Here is a 25,160-nt window from a genome sequence, read left to right on the forward strand (position 1 = left end):
GCCCGTTCCATTCATTTAGTTACCTGATCATCTCTGTCCACCTCACAGCTTCCTGGAGCTCCATGAGCCGCTCCTTGTACTGGTTCCTCTCCATTAACACTCTGGCCATTTCCACCCTGGTGAAGCGCTTCCTCTGGGCTGTTGGTACCTCACTCTAAGGAAATGCAACACAGAGGCACAACTATTGTGTTAGGAGGAAAAGCAAAAGAACAGCTGTAGAGACAAAAAGAGACTCACATCTTCTTCGTCTTTGCTTTTCTGCTTCACCTCCTCTACCTCCTGCCGCACTCTAGAAAAGATCAGTTATAGCACATCAAAGGACGTAGGAGAAACATGTCGATTGGTTAGTGGTTCTAAAGATCTGGGATCAGAAAATGAAAACTGTATTTGATCTATGTTCTAGATCATATTCTGATAAAGGAACTTTTGAAAATCTGAGACCATGAATAAATACTGATGCATGCTGAGGTCTTTTTGTAGAGTTTTTGTACTTTAAAGTTACAGTGTCTAATTTTCAGCGACATCTAACGTCCAGACTGCAGACCGCAGCGACATGAACATCTCCCCCCCACCGCTTCTCCCCCCCAACAGTACGGCGAGCGTTACGGGACAAAGTGTCTTCCACGACGTCCGCATGACCTACCTTCTCAAGTGATGAGGTTTGTTTACATAGATAATTTTAATACTACCATCTATTTTTCAGTACCGTCTCAGTTCATCTCTCTCAACTTGCCGTAGTTACTTTCGAGCGTAATGGGCGATCTCGCAATCGCTAGTTTGTTGGCTCTGTGCTGCCGTAGCGCAAAGATGTCTGCCTCCATGGCTGTGAGACCCGCTCCTATGTAATTATAAACAACGAATTCTAAGGCAACGCAAATATTAAGGTTAAGAGGCTGAGCTCGTAGATGATGATAAATAACATAGTTTTGTATAATATATTACATTTCTGACTGTATATCCCCGTAATTATTACACACTGTAGCTTTAAGTCCATTTTACAGCAGGGATTATCAGGGCTGATATTCTGAGTAGCTCCAGAATTATACATCCATATTTCTGTATAAATCATATCTGTTTAATCTCCCCTCATCAGCATTTCTGCAAATTTCCAGCTCTGCAATATGTTTGACATCAACAACTGAGTTTCACCATATTAGATACTGTTATTAGATACTTTCTTTTTTTATTATTAGAGACTTTTCACAACCAGGTCGGCCTAGGCAATAAACTAGATTTTTACAATTACTGTCATTACGACAAAAGGTGACAATTTTCCCATATAGGTAAAAGAAATAAACTTTATTTTGCCGGGGGGTTTTTTGTGTGCGAGGGTGGCTGGTATTTCCTTCCACTTTAAGACACTGCAGCATGCGTCTAATCACGTGACTCCATCGATCCAGTCAGAAGCATAAACAAATAGAATGGTAGATGAGCCCAGTGACGAAGCATGCAGAGATAAAGCTGAGTGCACGCTCTCAGAGTTGAGCGTACTGCAGACCACTTTTGAGTGAGGGTGTGTGAGTTTCAATGATGAACGTTGTTCTCACTGCACGCTCTGTTCGGTGGCACCAAAATTACGCCATAGATGTTGAGCTAAAGAACACGCAAAGTTTGCCTGAAAAGTATCGGGACTACCCAAAGTAACACATTCAGCCTCTTCCACCACCTACTGCACAGCCACACTGTTGAGTTTGAAGATGTGTAAAAAGCTCCATTACCTTTGCACAAAAACATTTGCAAGAGAGGAAACATTTTTCTCCTGTTCAATGAGACATTGTTGGAAGTTTCAACTTGAATGAGTACAAGACTTTAATATTTAATTGAAAGTATTATGTAATATAATTTTTTGAATAAAAGTATTATAAATAGATCAGATGCATTCCAGATAGAGGAGGCCGAGCATTTATTGTGCATTTATTGTTATCGAAGTAAAACAACCCAATGTATCGTGATATTGATTCGAGGTCATATCGCCCAGCCCTACATCCAGATCACCATCATCTTAACAAAGTGCCCCAAAATGAAGGGTGTCAGGTTTTCATTTAGAGAAGTTGGTTTTAATTGGCTGTTGCATGTGCAATATTAACAGGTCACTTTACAAGTGACTGATTTGTATTCTTAACAGGACCTTTTTATATATATGCAAGTATCTTCTGAAGTCAAAGGGAAGAGGCTGTTCCAACTGTTGCATTTCCGAATTCTCCTGAGTGGTGCACGACTTTACACGACTGAATTAAGTGAATGTGATTGGTCGTTTATCAAGGGGGCGGGATTGTTGTGGTTGAAGGTTCGCAAGCAAGTTTGAATGTGGCCGGTTTGTCGGAAGCATCTTGCTAACCAGTTAGCAACTTAGTGCTAGTAGGTTCCCAGCGGGAAATTACATTGAGACCAAGAGGCACTAAATTGGTGAATTAGAAACGACACTGTCAAGGAACGCTATGGACAGCGGAAACATGAAAGAGGAGGAGAGTTTTGTGTCGGAGGTCGTGGATGAGTCCTCCGTCATACATTTTTTATTTAGAGGAGGAAAGAGGGGACAAAGATGTTGTTGAAGAGGACGCCAGGGCAGTAGAAGCTTGGTTTGGTGTAGAAGGCTTACAGTTGTACAAGTTTGAGCCCTTGCCTCACAACACTGCCAGTTCTGTTAGCTCTACGCCTGTTGAAGAAACAGACGTCCATCCCCGTGAACGCTGGGATGTAACTCAATGGTAATGTAAATTATTCTTATTTCTTATTTCAACCGTTGCGTATATTAGCTGCGACATATGTATCAAGATGCTATGACCGAAACAATTTGATTGACAGATGACCGTTGATATATGATTGGCAGAATTTAGGTGTACAGGCTGACGTATAACTAACTGGCCTGCATAACATAATGAAAAAACCCCACAGATTTTAAGACAGGATTTTTTTTTTAAATAGAAATTTTCTACATTTGAGACAATATGGTCTGATAAAGAGTACATTTATATTAATGTTTAAGCCGGAATGATTTAACATTTAAATATGATTTCGCTACGACTTTAAATACATATACATTTATGTATGAATATATACATCCATGCTAGACATAGAGGGATACATTACTCAGCCGATATTTGTTTTTTTGTTTTTTTGTTTGATTAGTAGTGGCCATGCCTTGGTCACCTGACCACCTAAAGTGCGCTGCCGCTCCCTCCATTTGCTATCCATTCTCAATGTTCTGTTTGATTTGTTAATAAATGCTTTTTTTTTTCATTGTCCATTTTATTATTTCAATTGAGGAATAAAGGAATAAAAGAAGTATCATTTAAAAAATCAGCATTAACAAACATATTTGCACAGTAGATGCATATTTGCCTAGCTTCTAATATAATAAGCAAAAACAAGCTCTTAAACAAAAAAGAACATTATGGACAACCCTGAGGATCCACTTTAAGACTGTAGAACAATATTTCACACAAAGTCTTCTCAAGATCCCCTGCAAGACAGACAGCTTAGCAAGATCCTTCCTCCCTACACCTAATAATATTTATAAAAACTTGAGAATGAGAATGTGTGTGTTTATAGGCAGAATGTGTGCAAATATGTATTCACATGCTATATTGCATTATTCTATATTTTCATTTGAACACTTGCATGTTTATACAAATACCTAAGAAACATAGTTATTTTTTTATGAGTGCCCTAAATTGGACATATAATTATTGACCAAGGTACGATGTCAAATAAGTTGTGGACGTGTTATTTTTCTTAGCAGTAAATACAGGTTTTGTATTTAGAGAGAAGCTTTAAACCCACAAAAATAATATTACTTTATAGGACAAATAACAATTTTCCTTTCATTTATAGGGATTCTGTTTATGCTTTAAATTAAAAGTAAAGTATGTATAAGTTTTATGACTATATGTTGCTGACGGAAACTATTTATGGTAGTGAATTGTTTGTTATTCATAAACTGCAATCTAAAGCAGCTTTCAGAAAGACCTGACAATATTTGACCAATTAATTCATACTTTGAAACTTGGAAAAAGGTAAAGACCTAAGATAAGACCCTTCATACATTAACTGGGGAAATAATGCATCAGTTAGCTTATTAAAAAACAGAAAAAAACATTATTAGTACCTTTTTAGCTCCTCCTCCAGCTCTCTGTTTTTCTCCTCCATCTTGTTTTTGGTCTGCAGAAGAGCCTCCATCTCTCCCTGTAGCACCTCTTTCTCACAGGTCAGCTCATCCACTTTCAGGATCAGGTCTTTATTAACCACATTCAAAGCATTCCTAGAGAAACAGATAAAGTAGGCATACAGAGTGACTGTACAGATGGGCTTCAATGAGTTAGACTGCCTTTGCATTTTCTGTCCATCTAAAGATGCATCTTTGTTAAATGTACTCACTTTGTCTCAAGCAGCTGTGAATTTTCCTGGATTAGATTCTCAACTTCTCGACCCATTCCTAAACCGAAGCAAAAGCAACGCTCAAATTTTAAGCACTCAAAACTATTCGCAAAATTACCATCAATCTAAGTGCTGACTATTTCAGCACTACTCAGACTAGGCTTGTCCCGATCTGATCCACGTATCGGATCGGGATGCCGATATTGGCAAAAAAATGCGTATCGGCAAAGCATGTAAAATGCCGATCCAGTTTAAAAAAAAAAAATCCGGTCCGTATTTTCCAGTTTCGCTGATTGAAACGATCCATTCCACTATTTTGCGCCAGTGTTTCCCTGTTTTGCATTTTTATTAAAACTTACAGTAATACTTGCACCTTTAACTGTTTACGGTTTTACTGCTCACTGTGCAATTTCAGATTGCTATTCATAATTTTGTCCAGTTTGTGTTTATCTCTTAATAAACAGGTAAGTTTGTTGTTACCAAGCATTGTGTTTTATTCAATCTCACCTAATTTAGCTGGCTAGATGTTATCAAGAGTACTAAAATCCTTTTCAACATGAGTCTTACAACTAAGGCAAAATACTTTAACTTAAACTTAAATACATGCTCGGATAGGCTGGTATCGGCCAGTATCGGTATCAGATCGGAAGTCCAAAAACAATATCGGTATCGGATCGGAAGAGCAAAAACCTGGATCGGGACATCTCTAACTCAGACTATCCAAACTAACAACTAAACTTGAATCTAATTAACACAAATAGTAAAAGCTTCTACTGAGTTATCTACTGCAGGCGGTTTAACGAAACAAGACCAGACAGCAGCACAGCACGAGTCACATGACTGACAGGAGAGAAATGGAAAGATCAGGTGAGGTCTTACCAATCAAACTAAGGTCTGAGAAAACCATGCAATCCAAGTCAGGCGGAATAGTAAGGAGAGAGATAGAGAAATGGGGATAAGCATGAGACAGTGAAATGATCAAACGATGATGTCAGAGCTAAATCTGCAGCAGCAGATCCAACAAGTCATAAAACAATAGCTGCTGCTGAATCGCTGAATCTGTTAACTGGAACATCAAAATACAAGAAAGAAAATATGAGGGCTAAAAATAAACTTTAACAGCGGCAAAAAGGAAAAGCTTCAACTCCATCTTTCATGCAGAAAACCTTATTAAAAAAACCAAGCCGAAGAATAAACTGTGCATTACTTGTGCTAACTGTTGTTGAACAGGATGAAAATGAGGGTTTGGAGGTATAACAATGGTGCATATGATAGAGGGTGACTAATGGGGCAGGACAGAAAACTATAAATCAGAGGAAAGGTTGAGATCATACACACCAGAATATTCCACTGGGATTATGGATAAAAGCCAGAGAATGGGATACAGGAGAGAGAGAGGTGATGTTACCATGGATACAGGGCTAACGGAATATACAACAGCTGGACCAGAGAAGTGGGGGACAAATGTGTGGAGTGCGTGGAGTACAGTACATTATCAGTACTACGTATTCTGGTGTTCTAGCTTTTTTTTTTTTTATTTAAGGCTACAACTTGATAACAAATACTTGATAAAAGAATGAAACAAAATATTATCAAAGGCAGATTTACAGGGACTTTTAAAACCATTTATCCCCCAATTTTATCACAGCATGGAAGCGTGGACGCTGTGTCCATTTTATTTTATCCAATGTAGTGCATCATTCTGAAGTGGGAGGAATAGTTTAGGTCTTTTGTGTATGCAAAATAGCTGCATTTAGCTCTACCAAGCTCTTTTACAACTTTTGCAAGCTTCCTTGACCCAGATTAGCAAAGCCTTCCCGCAGCATAACGCTTCCACCACCATATTTTACATGGATGCTACATAGATGATAGAGAAAAAGACGATTTTTCATCCCAAATATTAGTATCAGGTTTTTCAGTTTTAGCTTCATTACCATTGTGAGTGGGAACCACCAAATGGCATGTTTTACATGTGTATTATTCAGGTAATGAGTCCATTACCAAATTAATTGACTACCGTTTTAGTAATCGATAAATCTGTGTTAATTTGATTAATCGCTTCAGGCTTTCTCTGAAATTTTACGGCTGATTAATATCTATTTTTTCACATCTACAAAGCAGGTCACAGTGCTTCAAATTGCAGCTTTTAATGTCCCACCTTTTCACTACAATTCTCCTCTTGCTCCAGTTTTTACACCAATATGTTAAGCAATCTGTTACCTGGAGGTAACCGATTTGTTTTGTATAGCTGGGGCGATCACTGTCTGCTCTGGACTTAGTCTGTTACAATGCACAGCGCCTCCTTATGTGTGCCAAATTCCTCCTGGATGCTCCTCCAACAATGCTCCACTTTAGCTGGATGTGCATGTTTAAATAGGTTTGCAGCTCTGAAAGACTTTTTATTTTCAGATGGTGACATATTACAAGCATTTTATTATATTGTTTCAAAAGGAAAGCCTTCTTTGAACCTCTTTCCACCTCGCCTGTTTGCTCTGTTCCTTGACCTCTATGCCTCTTGTTCACCAATTTTCTCTGAGGCCTTCACATGACATCTGTATTTAGGATATTTATAGATTAAATCATAATAAGGTAAACTTTATTTACTAATTAGATTATGTCTGAAGGGAAATGGTTGCAGTGGATTCTCTTTAAGGTAATAGGAGTGAGTTGTCCTGAATACCAATGCTGGCTATACCTTTTAAGAACTGTTTTTGCACTAAAAAGATGAGGACTTTTTTCCTTTACTTCCACTAGTTTTTTATTGTTCTAGAACACATCAAAGCAAACTCTGAAGCTTCTGGTAGTAAAGTGACATAAGGTTCAATGATTAAATTTTTTTTCAGGGTCCTGCGGCTGGATGTAAAGCTTAAATGAACCAGATTACCAATAAAATCAATGCGATAAAAAGTTAGTGTGGGATATATAACTTAATAACTGAGCATGAAGTTTTCAAAAATTCAGTAAGTGTTGCAAATATAATGGAGAATTTCCCTTTCAAACCACACAGAAATCCAAGCATTTCTTAGAATATATTTCAATAAAATCCAGTTAAATGTCCTCAGATAATCCTGCAGGAATGGTGCCCGCTTCAACTCACCCAGCAGGTCTGCCCCTTCATCAACATCCCCTATGAGCCCTGTGCCCGCAGACGACAGCTCCTCAAACAAGGAGTCTGTGTTCCGATCAAACGCCATGTTTTCAATACCTTTCGTTGGCGTGCTGAAAGAGTAGCATTGCAAGAAACCATAATGTTTTAGTGCACAGAAAGAAGCTGATCCAGCAATTAAACAGAGGCTGTTTTCATATATTACCTGCAGGGTTTATATCCAATCAGATCCATGTCCAGCTCAGGAGTGGACTCGATAATATCCTGCACATCTGAGTTTTCTTCGTTTTCAGGCAAACCTACATGAGGCACAGAGCCAAAAAAAATATGTCCTGTTAAACACTAAAAATGTTTCTTAAGGTAATGCCCTTAAATTAAACGCAACTGATTTTCGACATATTGTCTTCATCCAGTCTGACTATGCTTGAGCTAGATTCCAAAGAAAAGGTAAACATTTCTGTCTGTAGATGTGCAAAGCTGAGAGAGTTTTAAAACCCTCTCATTAAAGAAAATTATAAATCACAAAAGTTATTCAAATAACACAAAACTGAAAAAGTACTAATAAACAGAACTTTTAAAAAAAATTATCATTTATTAAAATAAAAACATTGATTTTGAATTTTTGTAGAAAAATTGTTCTGAAAAAAACTAAGAATTCCAGACAAAGTAAAGTACTTTGCTCATTAACAGTGAGACAATAACCCTGCCAACAGGTGCCAAAGTCTATATATACAGTGAGGAAAATGAGTATTTGAACACCCGCCTATTTTGCAAATTCTCCCACTGAGAAATCATGGAGGGGCTGAAAATGTCATAGTAGGTGCATGTCCACTTTGAGAGACATCTAAAAAAAAAAATCAGAATATATGACTTTTTTACAATTTATTTGTATTATACAGCTACAAATATGTATTTGAACACCTGTGTATTGTCTATCAGCTAGAATTCTGACCATCAAAGACCTGTTAGCCTGCTTTCAAAATGTCCACCTCCACTCCATTTATCATGCGACATTAGATGCACCTTTTTGAGTTCATTAACTGCATAAAGACACCTGTCCACCCCATACAATCAGTAAGAACTACTAACATGGCCAAGAGCAAAGAGCTGTCAAAAGACACTAGAGCAAAAACTTGTACACTTCCACAAGGCTGGAAAGGGCTGCAGGGCAATCATTAGAAAATGGAAGAAGCTAAACATGACTGTCAATTTCCCTCAGACTGGGGCTCCATGCTAGATCTCACAAACATCCTTTATTGTTCAAACTGAAATAGTTTAAAGCCTAATTTAAAATCAGATCAGACAGTCAGCTTGCAGTAAAAGGTTTATGCAGGATATAAAGCTCTGACGAAAGTAAGAGGCCACAGTGGAACCAAAAAAAAAACATGGAGGAAGTCTGCGTAGCTGCTTCTATCCCAGCTGTTTTGTCAAAATTCACAATTTCTCTTCGAAAGAGGGAAAAACAAGGGTGTAAAAGTGTAAATTGTGGTTTTCCATTCCATCTGCTGCTATTTCATTTGTTACCATGATTGGCTAAAACCAGACTTTGCTAGGCGGGCTCAAGGTGTCACTTCACCCAATCAGCTTGAAGGTTCTAAACTAAACCTGAGTGCTACTCATTATTAATCTGGAGTGCCAGTTGACTTTTCTTTTTGTTTTCCTACGTTTCTTTTATCATGTAAAGAATTTTGAATCTCCTTGCAACTGAAATATGCTTTATATTTATAGACTTGCATTGCCTGGAGTTACTCAAGCAGCTGTCATATTGCAGAAAATTAATTTATTGGGGCAAATCCAAATTAAGTTCTATTCAATTGAAAAATACCTTATTAATCCCAAAGATAAATTAAGTGTTAAAGTAATTAAATCAGCTTTCTTCAACAACTTCTGGTAGATGTGGATAGCTGCTGACAGGAAGGATCTTTTGTAATGGTCTGTCTAAAGAAAAACCACCGTAATCAGATTTTTTTAAGGGGAATTATTCTTTTTTAAGACTTTGGATATGTGAACTTACCCACTGATATGGATCTGGTACCTGGTGCAGCCTGCACCTCTGTACTCTTACAGTTCCCATCTTCTTCCATGTCTGAGGCTTCGGTCGACATTCCTGTTGCCGATTTGGAGCCAGTGATGTCCGACAGTTCATCCTTTTATGAAACACATCATTACTTAGAGACAGAGCTTTTAAATGATTTAGATAAAATGGCTAATAAAGCCAGATATTATAAAGTAAAAGGACAGATCATGGTCATAAAACACAGAATAATATTCCTTTTTTTTCACAACTTGACAGCATATGACTTAGGAACTCAAAGTTACATGGAAGTCTTGAAAACAGAGAAACCAAAAGGGACTGCTGCACAAATACAAAGTTGACGGACCGCAACACAGACTATGGAGGGCTTAACACAACATCCATAAGCAACAGGACGGAAGGAATCTACACAACAGGATGAATCTACACAACACAAACCCACAGAGGATAATATACTAAAAGCTACTCCAAATGAAACCCAATAAAATCAAAGTTAACTGGTACAAAACTACAGCATTAGGAGGTTGAAAGGAAGCTTTAAAGGTCTGTTATGGTATTAAAGCAAGATGGTTGATGTACATGAATAAAGCACATACACAAAGCAAAATGAAATTTCCAACACATGAATTTGAAATGGTATGAAAAGAGGCCTCATTCAACCAGGCTGTTGTTAACTCTAACACATAAATAATTGAGCACTTCCCATATGTGCACAAATGTTTTGCATTAAGATGAAGGCTTGGTTGAATGTGGGGCAGCACAGCACAGGGGGTCTATGAGGTGATGGTCTTTGAACGATGCATCTCTTTGGCCAAAGATGAAGCTACTGCACTGAAACCCAGGCATGCATGCAAATAATGAACTGTGCCACCAGCAGCCAGAATGCAGACACTCATCCAACTACCTTGCAGTCGTCTGCCAGTGAATTCCCCCAAGTAGGGTCCCGCGCACTCTTACCCTCCCTTTCCTTTGGGGGCTCGGCAAAGTCCAACTGCTACGGGAGGGAGAGTAAGAATAAGGCTTGCATGTGCAGAAGCAGTTCAGCAGGAATGCAGACACTCAAAAGTGTGTATGACTGTGAAGTGAAATGGATAGGTGCATTCATGACCCTGTAAGCCTGGGCAGCCGCTTAAGTGGATAACTGTTGGTTGTTCTTCCAGCTCAGATCGCAGGGACCAAACAGTTTTTGTTTTAGGGTGATCTAAGGAAACTTTATTAATTTTAAATATGTAAGCCATGCACTGTTCTCTACTCAATAATGTTCATAATTAATGAAAAGGACTTTTAAGGCTGATTGAATTGTAACATTTTTTACTTATCTATAGGTCCACTAAAAGTTGTTATGGGCGCTAATTTCTAAACAGTTTCGGTGTAAAATCAATAATAAAACTTAATAAATTGTATCCAAAGAGTAATATATAGAGAAAGGAAAATTAAAATCATCATTTTCCAGATGATTGAGAATTTCTAATGCCTGAACATCTGTTTCTCCTCTCTCCTAGTTGTCTGTAAAACAATAAAAAACCCTCACATTTTAGACTATCATCATTGAATTTCTATAAGGCAATTCAAAATTTCAACAATTATAAATATATTTTTATTGACGTTTGCACTCTGCAAACACAAAGCTGAAAAAATTTACTTGATTTATTCAAAATAATATAAAAGATCATTGTGAGAAAACCCTATTTTCCTATGTTTCCGAAAGTTGCACAGTAAAAGCTAAAACAACTTAGCCTCTTTTAAGATGTTTTTTTTTATCAAACTCCCTGCTGTTCCCTTTTTTTTCCCGAATGAATATTATTAACATTGACTAACAAGCAGCGACATACATTTAATCAAATGCTACTAATCTGTCCTTAGAATACAAGATAAACCAAATAAATAAATAAATCTGTTTAAATAGAAGCTCCCTCATTCATATAAAAAAATCCCCAGATTTTATAGAAAACATCCTATGATTACATAACCTCTGTTAGGTTTGCAGCTTTTTCTCTCTGTGACTGAATGCTGCCATCCATCAGCATCGTTCCCATAATTCCCTGCTCTGCAGAGCTGATGTCCCATTTTTAACAGCATGAAAAAAAAAACAGCAGCAGGATGAAACAATGCTGCCACCCTCTCAGTCCCTACTCTCATAATCTCTGCCAAGAAAAATATGTAATAACAATACAGCATTATCTAAATAAAAATACATAAATAAAAAATGAGCATCAGCCTAACACCTGCACCTTACAAGAGTTTTAACAAATGTGTGGAGAGATACACTAATTTTACAAATAATTAAAAATTATCATTAAAAATCTATTTACACAGGTTCTATATTCTTATACTGAAATTGGCTTGAGAATCAGGAAAAAAATTTATTTGCAAAAGAAAAAATAAAGACCCTGTAAATTAATATTTGCAGTTAAGCAAACTTAATGGAGAATATTCACAAATATTAACCGCTGCGTGACAAATTTTTTAACTTCCTTGCTGCCATTGAAGAGGAAGCTTGAATATTCATCAGTGCCTTAAAGGGCCTGATAACAGAGGGGGCCTTGTCAGAGACCCCCTCAAATGGTAAACAGTCTTATCAAAGGCCTTCTTACTCTTTGGGATTTCAGCCCAACTCATCACTCAGATGGCTTCATTGGAAAACCTGAAATAACAAAAAATGTGGCTAAATCTAAAGTATTTATTCACAGATTTTAATTTTTTTTTTTAGGTGATGAATGCATGTTATCTGATGAAAAATATTAATTACAACCCCATAGATAGAGGACAATCTTTTATTTCCAGGTGGATCATCTGAATAAGTGGTCCTCAATCATTCTAGGGACATGTTTACATAAGGCCGTCCTATGTGCTCGTCCCCATTAGCTATCTTTTTCTGCGCATGCGCACTTTCGGCCATATATCTGTGGTGAGCTACGGTTTCAGACAGTCATTAAGCTCACCTTTCTCACAGCGGCTCTTGAAAATGGCCGAGGGTCATAACAGAAAAAGTGACATGGATATGGAATGTCACCATAGGCTGTCGCTATCCGACAGCAGCGACTTATAACAAAGATGGCGCAGGCTCCGCGCAGTGGAGGAGGAGTTAAGTGACCAATGGGGAGCAAAAATCAGTGATCATCTGCCCAAACGGTCAGTTAACTGAATTCACTAGAAAGTCCACTCTATAGTCCCCGCTCTATATAGTGATTGAGGGGTTTAGGGGTTAGGGTGGACATTAGGGCACAGTAAGCTTGTATGAGCTATGGGAGAAATAGGCTCGTGCATGCTCTCGCAAGCGTTTAATAGGCGTTCCCTCTCGGGAGCAGGAACAGGGTTGTGCATGTGCATTTCTTTTTAAAGTGGAGAGTTTGCTAAAATCCTCCACGATACCTTTAAGATGTTATTTAGTTTTAGACTATCAGGTGTTTAAAACAATACCTGACAGGCTTTTCAAAGGCCTATTTCCAAATGCCTCCATGAGTCAGAAGCCTGATGTAGAGTCAGCTGAAGGAAGCATGAAATTATTCTCTGATAGAAAGATCCAACCAAAAACAGGCCATTGGTGAGCTACCAGTATACCAACCTTCAGACTAGTGTTGGAGCGTGATTGAGCTCCATCAGTGAACCTCCAGCTCTCTGCGCCCGGCGTCTCCGCTCTGGTGTGGGCATCAGGAATTATCAGAGAAGGTCCACCAGAGGAGGGAAAAATCCCCAAAGAAAGAGGCCGCTCTCTCCTATGGAGAAATTAAAATACGGGTTTCAAGCCAAAAAAGGCAAAGACCAATTTACTGGTATATTATCTTCATTTGAAGGTGGTTCCTATCTACAACCAAACAATGCAAAGGGTTTGCATCACCTGACCCGGCTTCCAGGTGTTGATTCAGACGTCTCACTAATCTGCTGCATTTTGATCCTCTCCACATGCTCCATGTAATTATGGATCATCTGCACAAGTAGAGGCAAAACGCTCAAGAGAAGAAGATCTCACAGGGTTTTATTTATGGTTTCCTCTTTCTTTCACCTTACCTCCGAGTGCCGCTGATGCAGAGCGTTGTATTCCTTTTTCAGTTCTAGCTCACGCTCCTCTAACCTGCTGACTGAATCGGACAAAAACAATAAACTGTTAGTGTCAGGCGGTTGTTTATAAAAATGGAGAACAAGGAAAGGTAAAGATTTTATACAGAAAACGAAAAGATAGGAATGAAAAACTCCTAACAAAAATGTTAGGTTAATAGTTTTTTAAGCTTTAGCATGATTGCTGACTTCAAAAATCGTAGAAATTTAAGCTTGTATATTATTTAACTTTGCAGAGTAAGCTTTTTGGGGAAGCAGAGCGAATAAAATCAGCAAAAAGGATTTATGTGTTGGTGGGGGGGGGAGTACAAATATACATAATCCCCTATTAGTACATCAGCTTTAGACTGAAGCACACAGTGAGCTGCTGTTGCAGACAGGCCTGCTGAGGAAAGCCTGAATACTATCAGTTACAGCAGCTTCAGCTTTTACATGCTGCCACACAATTTCTCACCAGAGTGTGGATTTTTGACACATGGAGGGATTTTATTTAATGGTTTGACTCATCAAATCTGAAGAACTAGTCTTGAACTGAACATAGACAACAACCAGAATAAGTCTGGGATAAATAACTAAAAATGAAATAATATGGAATTTAATAAAATTACTTTTTAATGCTGATCATATTCACTTTCATTGGACAAACTTTAGCTTTGTTTTCAGCACATTTTAACCATAGATATTTAAAATTATATAGGCTTATTAACAGTTCGCTTAACTTCACCCTCCCATCGTTTCTTCTATCTGTGTACAAACCAGACAGCGTTTGTTTTGGCAAAGCACCTTTGTCTTTGCTCCGTCTTCTAGCTCTCGCTCGCAGAGAAGTATGTGAGTGAGTAGTACAGGTGTACAGCACCGATACCCACTCTAAGTCTCTCATGAAAATTTTGATTTGGACATTTTTTTTAATCTTTCTGGTTGATAAAACCTTGGTTTATTTTGTATTTGCGTCTGTACAGAGCAAAAATCCATACAGCCCTAGTTTATGGTATTTCTTTATCTGGGAAGTGAAATTTAAAACATTTTCAAGTACCTAATGCAATGTAGTGGCGGACCACTAGGGCTACTAGTGGCGCTGGTTGGGAATCACTGGTTTAGAGGACACTCTGTAAAGAAATATAATCGTTCCAGAAGGCAGTTCCCATTTTAAAACTATGGAATCAGAAACACGTCTCCTAAATTAAAATAATGTTTACTATTAGGACTGAAACAATTATTTGGATTAGTTGTGATCAGAAGATTAATGATATAATTACCAATTAACTACTAACTAATTAACTACTAACTAATTGTTAAATGGAGCTTATGGACTCTAAATAATGCCATTTACAGAGAGAATAACAGACAGAGAAGTCATAAACAGAGATTGAGCAATAGAGATTTTTTAAAGCTGATGCAGATTATTTTGACAGCAGTCTATCTAATCCCTGATAGGAGCTGCCAGTTTTTTAGGGGGGACTATTTTTAGTCCGATATTGTTTTTTTTTCTTTCTCCACATACATGATTAAAAATGACAATGATAACAGATAGCAGATTTAGCAGATTGTCTGTCTCTAATAATTAAGCCAAAACAGCCTTGTTTTAGCTTCCCTTGATTTTAACTCTAAAAAAATCTCCTATTATGCACCATACCATGGCTAATTATAGGGTCGATTGAAAGAAATAGTAAAAAGACTAATCTATTAGTAAGATAACCATTAGTTGCTGCCATATTTAATTAGCACCATGCATTCCAAGCCCCCACTCACAGCTATGGTGGCTCTGGAAGTGCCAAATCTTGCAACATCTTCTTGCTTATAAAAAAAAAAAAAGGTAACCACATCCTCTGAACTACTATTTCTATTTCTATTGAAAACTGGGAATACGTCATCATTGCAATCAGTGAATGCAATGATCAAATTCTACATCAAACATTCTACATATTGTTGCCTATTATACCCAGCATGTCTCTGACACATGCTTTATTTAAGAAGAAATACAATATTCATCATAGTAGAAACACCGTTGGTGTAGAAACTGAAATCTGGCCATAAATATGGAGAAAGTTTAGTTTAAAATGAAATATGCAGCCATACAGGATATTTACAAAAAAAAAACCTAAAGGACAGGAAAATAAGTCATTTCCTTCTTCTGTTTGAATGCCGTTACTAAAACAACTTTTGCATTGTGATGTCTTATAATATATGTAAGAAATATCTCTTTCCATCCTGATGAGATGTCTTTTAGGTAGCATTTTTTTTTTTATGCCCAAAGTCATTAGATCCCATTTAGGAGACACGGTGATTGACAAAATAAATCACCAAAACATGGGGGAAATCTTGCAGAAATAAAGAAGATTTGAAAAACTTTAGGCAGTTCTCAGAGACCTTGGGAATGTGTGTTGACTATTGCCTTACTGACTGCAAAGTAGCTGTGGACCATGGTTCAAAGCAATCAAGTTATACAGCATGCAGGAATGCATGAATGATTTACCACAGGGAAGGACAGTGATTAAGGTCCAACCTATGAATGACTGGACTGTGAGTGCAATGAAAATATTTCAATTTTAAAGCTCTGTGAGTCAAGGAGAATTACGTATTCAAAAATGTGAAGAGGGGGTGTCGTCTTTCTCTAAGCTCTAAGTGAATGACTCACTTTAACCAGAGCTGTTGCTTTGTGCACAACTCAGTCTGCAAATCCAAGTTTTTCACCAAGACATCCTCTTAATCCAGTGAGATGAGTGCTAATGCACCGCCGCATAATGGAAATCATACCAATCCCATAATCCTATATATAACACTCCGCCCAAACATATGATGCATTACACATGCATAGAATACCTAGAGGATGAAAAGATCCTCATAATTGTTGCAATGGCATATTTAAAATCGAAAGATGAAAAGCTTGTTATTAGATATAAGCAATACAATACAAGAACATCTGATCAAGAAAAAGATGGAGCTATCTTTAATCTGTTTGATGTGCCTCAGACCTATATTTGGAAAAGAACTCAAGACTTGGAGGAAAGAGATGAAAAAAGAGACGGCGGGAGGAGCTGATGAAAAAAAACCTCAAACACCTTAAAGCTAAGGCTGCTAAAGTTAACACATAAATGAACCCTTCTTTCTTTTTTTTACAGCACGAATACAAAAGTCGGGGAGACATTACCACCTGTCCCATCTCCTGTCCACCTCTATATACAGACTAGAGAGTGAAAGAAAAAGAATGAACCTTCCAGGTTTTTACTTTTGTAAAATAACAAGTATAGAAATGATTGCACAATCAGTTATTCACTGAAGCAGCTGTGAACTGCTTTGATCTCAGGATGGGAACCGAATTTCTATACTTTTATTGGTAACAACTGAGTTTCATCGGTACTATCAAGTAACAATTCATGTAAAATCCAACTGTAACATGTTTCAGTCCCTAAACGCATCAATGTGAAACTTGAAGTTCTATAGAGGACATGAACGCAGCATTGCACAAACAAGAGGGTGCTGACGTCTGAAGCCACTGCTAAAGTAAATAAAGCAAGTACAGCTGATAGAAGGTGCTTGAAAAGTGGGCTCAATACTTGAGCTCTGAGGACGTTTCCAGTTAAGGTCAAGATTTTTCAAAAGGTTGAAGGTTGCACAATTTTCAACAGGCTCAGATCCACAGCTACAACTCTTGCATTGGCACGGTTAGCATCCGTTAGCGGCTCAGTACCTGTTAGATCCATTCTAATTAAAAAATGATCTACTCTGAACAGCATTGTTAATGCCTACTAAAAAAGGTTTGGTTCTCAAAATATCCTCCTAAAATGTATTTCTCAGGGGGAAAAATTGCCATGATTACATGATTACTGCCATGATTACTTCCTCTGTAAAGTTAGAATGTAAAAAAAAGTTTTCTTTGATAGAAGTACATGATTAAGAGTAAGTCTGGATATTATTTTCATTGGAAGCACCTTTGTTTATTTATTTCCCTGTGAAATATTCTGGATAATTGCCCTGTTTGGTATTGCTGCAACCATAATAGACCTAAATAATTTGATAATAAAGCATTTGCATGGTGCATTTTACAGCACATGGAATCAAAGTGTTCATGTCAGTGTGGGTGGGTGCTTACTCTGGTCTGCATAGTTCTTGATTTTGAGTTCCAGTTGCCGTGACTGAGACTCCATCCGGTCCACATTGTTCTGTAGGTCTTTCTTCTCCTGCTCATGAGTGTCTTCAAACTCGATGAATTTCTACATGAAGCAAACACAGACACGCAAACAAGGCTAAGTTTTGCAAACTAGAAATCACTTTAAAGCCTTCGTACAGTATCTCTTTTAGCATTTACGGTTTGACAGGTGAGCTCTGCTTTGATTTCCAGTTGATAAAAAGGATGCACTGCAGGATAAGTTGCTGTTTTAATCGCCCATTACATATTTTTATCCTAAATGTTTCAAAACTCCTTAATCTGGGTCTTATACTTTGGTTTCTATCAATTCCACTCTGGGCGGACCCCCGGATGGGAAAGAATGTTGTCTGTATGTGTCCACTTCCTGTCCAGCTGAGCAAGCCGAGGCCTCGGTGTGGTCTCCCATCCTCATGCTGGCACTTTACTCTAGCTTTAAAGTACAAATACCTTCAAATGCTTGCCATATTATGAGTGCAGAGTAAATCAATTTAAAGGCACACTGCAGACTTTGTGACCTAAAGTGTTGATGTATATGAGTTATTATAACTGATTCCACAGGCCAATATACGGCGCTTGACACTATCAATTTTATCGGTGAGGCTCCCGCCCTAAAATACCGCCTATGTAAGAAAACATGCACTGACTTTGACCAGGTCATGTGACCTGGTAGAACGTACCGATTTACGGCCACAGACTTTTATATAGTCATGTAACTATTTTTCCACCAGCAGTGTGTGCTCCTAGTATACAGTAATATATCTTTGTTATTATTGATGTTTAGTAGAAGCAAATGAAGGGCACAGAAAGCTAGCAGGCTGTGGCTGTTCACTGCACTCCACCGCTGGTCCTCCGTGCCGACTGCCGAGCGGCCAGTTGTGCTCTCCAGAGAGCAGCAGCGTGTGCTCCTAGTATACAGTTAAATATCTTTGCTATTATTTCCAATGATTAGTAGAAAAGCAGGCAGAGAAAGCTAGCATGGTACAATAAAAAGCTAGCAACCTCACAACCTAAATGTGTAAATCTCAGGCATTCCGCGTAAACGACTACTTCCCACTTTTATAAAACAAAACCAGTAGAACATGGTAGTGATAATCTTTTACGTCCATGAAACTGTTTCATCAGCACAGCTGATTCTGATCAATTCAGTTCAGCAAAAGCCTGTTAATCAGCAATCAGTAAAATTCAGCTGTGTGTAAGCAGGGAAACCTCTAAAGACACAGGAGGCTGGCCAGCTGACTGTTTGTTTACTTTTACAGCGCTGCAACACTAGCGCCCCAAGTGGTCAAATATTTCACGGTGTGCCTTTAAATTGCTATACAAATAAAAAGGGTAACATTTAAAACATTCTAAGACTTGAATCAAATCTAAGATCCTACTGCTGGTTTCAAAAATAAACAAAAACAAAGGCCGGTTTACTTGTTTTGTTAGCTTCATTCCTGAAGGTCCAAAAAAAAACAAAAAACAACAATTATCTATTTATCTCTGCTTCTTCAAATGCATTTGTTTATCAGATTAAATCAAATCAAAATAGGATCAGATAGGTAATAATCCTGCAGTAATAATCCAGTGAACAACTAGCTTTAAATCCTTAATGGACACTTTGTGGTAGCCCACTTTATCACTACAAATAAAGCTATACATCAATAGGTAAAATGCACAATTTTTTTTAAAGGCTGCATTCAAGTGGAGGCAGCATCCTTTCTTGTAGTTCTCTTAGGGTCCATTGAGGCTAGAAACAGAAATAGTGAGACAAAGAAAAAAATGCCAAAATAGAGGCTGGAAGATGTTTGTAGTTCGACAAAGGAGGAGATGACCTGGAAGTAACCAGCAGGCCTGATGTGTCCCTTTCTGCTTTCTCTTCAACCACCAGTCACTGGATAATCTAAAAATGGCAGTTTTATGATATTAAATAATTTGTGTGTGGATTTAATTTAACATCTGTGTGTTATTGTGTCTTCTGTCTCCCTGCTCCTTAGTGCCTCAGTAAATTAACTAGAAGTGCTGGGCCAGTTAGCCGGCTGTGACAGAGCAGTGAGCCAAAGACAAACGCTGCGGCAGACGGTCAGAGTCACATCAAATCAGCATTCACACAAAAACAGAATCCCAGTGAGGATACTATAAACAAACATGGGCACAAGTTGGGAATTATCCTTTCCTAAACACATGACACACATGAACAGTTATCCTGCAAATGCGCTGTAAAGAAAGTGAGCTTCCCCTTTTAAAATGTACACATCATGTAATTCCTTTCTCTATATTCTAAGCTTTACTGTAACCACAGTACAACAACACATTTGTAAATGCTAGGGTTTAAAGTAAACATATGCATTAGGGAGGATCCTGAAAAAAGTGTAAGTTAAAAAAAGCACAATTTTACTGCTTAATTTTACAACTACAAGCAACTTTTGGCAATTTTCTGCTTTTTTTCACCACTTATTAATATAACAATTAAATACTAACAAAAATATCATAGTTTACAGCAACTGCTTAGGAGATGGAAGGATAGTGCTGAGATTTATATCTAGTATTTGGTTTACCGTATTTTCACGACAATAAGGCGCACTTAGACGTCTTTTTTTTTCCTCAAAATGTGCGGTGCGCCCTATGGTGCGGTGCGCCCTATGTGTGTTGTAACTGCGACTTTTGAGACCACCTCATTGAGGAGATGATGAAAGAGTGGCTGAATGTAAGGAGACCAGGTGTTTTTTTTTTTCCACCCCTCACAATCGCTGTTAATATGTAACTCCATGCGTGCCCATCTCACAGCTGATGTGAAAAACATGGGGAAACAAATTAACGCTGTGCTCGCTGTTCAACCGCTCGACATCGGTGTGAACCGGACCCAGCAGGTGCAGCAGAAGCAGCGAGTTTACATGCAAAGTCAATGGTTGACGCGCGTATAAGGCTGGGTGGCTCCGTATGGATGCGTGGCTGAGGCAGGTGTATCTGAGAAGACTAGGTGTTTTTTTCCACGCATCACCATTGCTGCGTGCCCATCTCCCAGCCGATGTGAAAAAAAAGGTGAATCAAATGAACGCTGTGCTCGCCGTTATCCCGGGGGTCTGACAAAGGAGCTTCCACCGCTCAACATCGGTGTGAAGCGGCCGTTCAAAGTAAGGCTGCGAGCGGCGTGGGAGCGATGGATGACAGACGGAGACCACAGTTTCAGGAAAAGTGGGAGGCAGCGCCGGGCAAGTTACGCCACCGTTTGCGGATGGATTGTAGATGCTTGGACTAACGTATCTGCTGGCTCTGTTGTTCAAGCTTTTGCAAAAGCCGGCATTATTTCTGAGGAGCTGCGCTGCACGGAAAGTGACTGACAGCGCAGAAGGGGAAACTGGCATGTCGGATTTAGCGCAGCTGTTTAATTCAGAAACAGAGGATGAGGACTTTGAGGGGTTTGATTAATACTCTGAAATAAATATATTAATAAAGCACAATTATACTCAGTTTTGCTCCCGCTCTATTTTTCTACCTGAAAACTTAATTCAACAGCAGCCTATGGTCCACGGCGCATACGGGCTCACCTCCGCAGGTGTTTTTTCATCTAAATAATCTAAATCTTTTTAAGTGAGAAAGTCCACCTGAAAATTTAATCACTGCAGTCAGTTCATCCAGATTATTATCCTGCCTATGTTTTAAGTTAATTTATGCCTCAATAAACTGTATCAGAGGAGTAATCACAGCCCTGTGTCATCAGCGATGCCGGTTCCCAGGCTTGAATAATACTTTGTAATAAATACACCTTGCAGCTTTATTTGCTGTGATCAGTGGGAATAAAGTAGTTTTAATATGTTTTTAAGTGGGAAAATCCACCTGAGAGGACATGTACCTGTATATAAAAAACGCGCCCTATAGTCCGGTGCGCCTTATGTGTGTGTTAAATACAGAAATGGCACACATAACTGAGACTGCGCCTTTTAGTCCGGTGCGCCTTATGGTCGTGAAAATACGGTACTTGAAGGCTGGAAGGATGTTTTTCATTGAGATATAACAGTAACAACATTGTAAGAAAGATCAACTGATAATCCCAAATCCTACACTGAACAGATTTTACAGTCGTTGGTCTGTTTTCCCAAATACAACCTCATAACTTCTTATTTTTTGGTTGTTTTGTGCCCGATCTTATTTTATGTAATCATCCTCATCATCATCAATAAAAAAAATTAAGGAGATTTACACAATCTGCTGATGTTCTGCACAAAAGATACGCATCATATGAGTCAAATAAATATCAACCACCAGAGGGAAGCTTAAAGTTTATTGTTTGATCAGGAATCGTTATAACTTATTTCTTATAAGACATAACAAGCTCTATATTATTAGAAATGAATGATATGCAGGTACAAGCTGGCGATGACTTAAAATTAGGGCTGAAAGAAATAATCTGATTTATCGTGATTAATAGATTATTAAAATAATTGTCAACTAATTTAGTAAACGATTAATCATTAATTGAAGTATAGAGACTCTAAAACAGGCCTTTAGCTGGCAGAGCAACCCACCTTGATGAGCAGTTATACCACAAAAGTAAAAAAAAATATGTAAACATTTTGCATTTAAGATTAAAAAACTTTTTCGTCTGTCAATATGTTCCATCCAGAACTCGTCAAGTGGAAAAGTTTTTGTTTCACCTGGTATAATTTCATAAAATGGAAAAAATAATCAACAAATTAATCGATTTGCAAAATAATGGTTAGCTGCAGCCCTAGTTGAAATACCCCACAGTTTCCAAATAACTTAAAGCTGCATTTCAAATTGAATCTCTCTTTAGATATATTCCAGACCTTCAGTGTATTCAAGTTTGCAAGATTAAAAAACTGCTTTTCTTTTTCAACTATAAATCATAATTTCAGAGTGTTATTCTATCAATAGCCAATGTTACACATATTATATTATATAATCATATAATTATAGCATCTGAAAAAAGTTTTAAACAGAAAGTTTGCTGCAGTTCAAAAATAGTCCTCATTCAAATTAAAATGAATACATTTAATAATAACATATAGATGCATGATTTCAGATTTATTTATATAATTTTCAGTATTGATCAAAGTTACACCACCTGTTTTCCAAACGGCTGTGAGCAGAGGGTTCATATCCCAACAGTCTGAAGCAATGAGTAGGTGTGTGTTTCTGCATGTGCACCTAGTGATAAACAAACCAGTTCAGCTCCAGTCGCTACAGAAGCGTATTGCATTCACCAAAGAAAAAAAAAAACATACAGCTTATCTCATACTGTAATTACGAGATTGGTATCTCGCAATTATGAGATTTAATCTCTTAATTATGAGATCTTTTTTCATAATTACGAGATAAAACATAATTACGAGAAAAAATCTCATGATTTCAAGATACCAATCTCTTAATTTTGAGATCCTGATCTCAACATTATGAGAAAAGATCTCATAATTACAAGATAAGATCTCGTAATTATAAGATAATATGTTATATTTAGGAGATCAGGAAGGACAGTCTTGATATTCTACATGAAACTTGAACAATGAGTGGGTTGTCGGTTTAATGTGTTTTCATTTTGGAGATCTTTTCTCTTAATTACGAGATCATATCTCGTAATTAGGAGAAAAGGTGTCATAATTACAAGATAATAGCTTATAATTACGAGATACTGATCTCGTAATGATGAGATAAGCTGATTTTTTTTCCTTTGGTGAATGCAATATAATGTCAGTTGCCCATTGACTTCTTAAAACAAAGATGGTGGTTAAGAGTCTATCAGTAGCCAGTTAACACTGTTGTTAACAAAATGTTCTAAGGTCAAAACTGGAGTATGGGAGGACTTTAACTAAAGTTATTTAAAGAAAAATGTTTCTAATGCTCTGAAGGGGCCAACACATTAATTATTATCAATTAATTATTTATTAATTGATCCTGAACGCATTCTGAAATGAATGCAAGTTGTTAAATGCTTTTAAAATTTTGTTTACCTGCATTCTGACTGTTTGTTATTATGGAGACTTTGTGCAGAAACATCCATAATATTCCCACTTAATTCATGTTTAGATAATTTGAATGTGTAAAAAAAATGAATGGGCAGATTCAGAATGAATAAATACATTTAAGAGATAGATGTGATTTATACATCTATCAGTCTGTTTGTGTTTGATGCAGTCAGACAGCCTATGATGTAGAAAAGTAGGGGCCCAAAATGCTGAGTCACCTGTGACTCCACAATCTGATGCAATGAGCAGGCAGGTCCATCTGATGGGTTTAAATATAGGGTTATGGATGTGCTTAGTGTATCTACTCACTAATTACAGTTTTATTACACTGGTTATTCACCAGAAGAACCAGCTGCTGAGTCTGGTGTATTGTTTACATCTTCAGTGGGCTCAGTGGATGCTGCCACGCCACGTGTGATTAGGTGGATGCTGAGGGTTGCTAAGGCTCACCTCCTCTGCGTGTTTCCTCAGCGCTTTCTCCCGCTCATACTGGGTGATGAGCTGCTCGTTGTCCTCCTTCAGAAGCTCCAGCTCCACTTCGTGCTCCTGGTTCTCCGCGAACACGGAGTCCAGGTTCTCCAGCACGGCCACCACCAGCGGCATCAGCTCCTTCACCACGTCCTCGTCGTACTTTCCGATGAGTCTCTCGAACTCGCGGTAGATGGAGCTGGCCAGGCCCGAGACCCGCTCCGACATCATCGCAGATGTCCCCGGGTCGTCCTGGTACACAACCCCGTCTTCCAGCTCCATTTTTAGTCCTTATTTCCTTTCAGCTAAAAGGACCAACCGGCTTGGGGTTTATCCACCTTACCCCTCCACTATGAAGGCCTATATCGCCTAAATAAAAATATTTTTTCTTTAAACATACGCAAACATTTGGGACGGATAAAATAATACAAAGCAACACAAGCTACGTGGATATCTTCCTATTTATTCCTCGCTTGTCTCGTGCTGCATTCAAGAGCTCCCCGAAAGTTTAGACTTCCCAAGCATCTTTCGACAAAACACCACAGTTTATGGTCAAGAAAACACTACATATTTTTTTTCTCAATTGAAACGCAAAATAAACTTATCGCTATTATTCATACATACATACATAACTTACAATTCAACAATATATTTAGATATAAGTTACTCAAACAAACAACCTATGATTTCATCGCTTTCATTTGTTTATATTTTCGGCTGAGTGACATTTTAGAATAGACTTACACTACAAGTGGAACAATTTGATCTTTTTTTTACCAGGGATATGGAAACGTCCTAATTACTATGAGAATAGTACGTTTATGTACGAAGGGCCTATTTACTAAAATGTTCAGCGGTCCGTGAACCCACCGTCAAACAGCTGAGTTGTTGACCGGATCACGTGATTGCGTCACATCACGCTACAAACGTGGACGTTTTTCGATGACATAGAATTGCACTTATTTTATCTTTTGTTAAAATAAATAAATAACTAAATAAAGTACAGGC

At 38.0% G+C, this 25,160-nt stretch overlaps 1 protein-coding gene across 7 annotated transcripts in view; it reads right to left on the minus strand.

Moving 5' to 3' along the window:
• Nucleotides 1-24,645, minus strand: part of spag9a (sperm associated antigen 9a) — a 36,003-nt gene extending 11,358 nt beyond the window's left edge. Inside the window, exons 1-15 of one of the 7 annotated variants that reach the window (XM_038276626.1) lie at nucleotides 24,135-24,645; nucleotides 17,665-17,785; nucleotides 13,527-13,597; nucleotides 13,357-13,445; nucleotides 13,084-13,234; nucleotides 10,423-10,509; nucleotides 9,498-9,630; nucleotides 7,689-7,782; nucleotides 7,475-7,596; nucleotides 5,716-5,727; nucleotides 5,257-5,271; nucleotides 4,378-4,435; nucleotides 4,109-4,261; nucleotides 238-289; nucleotides 24-154 (exon numbers count right to left, since the gene is read on the minus strand). In XM_038276626.1, coding sequence (XP_038132554.1) covers nucleotides 24-154; nucleotides 238-289; nucleotides 4,109-4,261; nucleotides 4,378-4,435; nucleotides 5,257-5,271; nucleotides 5,716-5,727; nucleotides 7,475-7,596; nucleotides 7,689-7,782; nucleotides 9,498-9,630; nucleotides 10,423-10,509; nucleotides 13,084-13,234; nucleotides 13,357-13,445; nucleotides 13,527-13,597; nucleotides 17,665-17,785; nucleotides 24,135-24,434 — 1,589 coding nt within the window. In that variant the 5' untranslated portion in view covers nucleotides 24,435-24,645. Of the gene's footprint in view, nucleotides 1-23; nucleotides 155-237; nucleotides 290-4,108; nucleotides 4,262-4,377; nucleotides 4,436-5,256; nucleotides 5,272-5,715; nucleotides 5,728-7,474; nucleotides 7,597-7,688; nucleotides 7,783-9,497; nucleotides 9,631-10,422; nucleotides 10,513-13,083; nucleotides 13,235-13,356; nucleotides 13,446-13,526; nucleotides 13,598-17,664; nucleotides 17,786-24,134 lie in introns of all 7 variants that reach the window. The other 6 variants (XM_038276625.1, XM_038276629.1, XM_038276627.1 and 3 more) reach the window with 6 other exon arrangements.
• Between the last annotated feature and the right edge of the window lie 515 nt (nucleotides 24,646-25,160).

This window comes from Cyprinodon tularosa, unplaced genomic scaffold, assembly GCF_016077235.1.
Source record: "Cyprinodon tularosa strain WSP-4 unplaced genomic scaffold, ASM1607723v1 ctg126, whole genome shotgun sequence".
In the NCBI taxonomy this organism is placed as follows: Eukaryota; Metazoa; Chordata; class Actinopteri; order Cyprinodontiformes; family Cyprinodontidae; genus Cyprinodon; species Cyprinodon tularosa.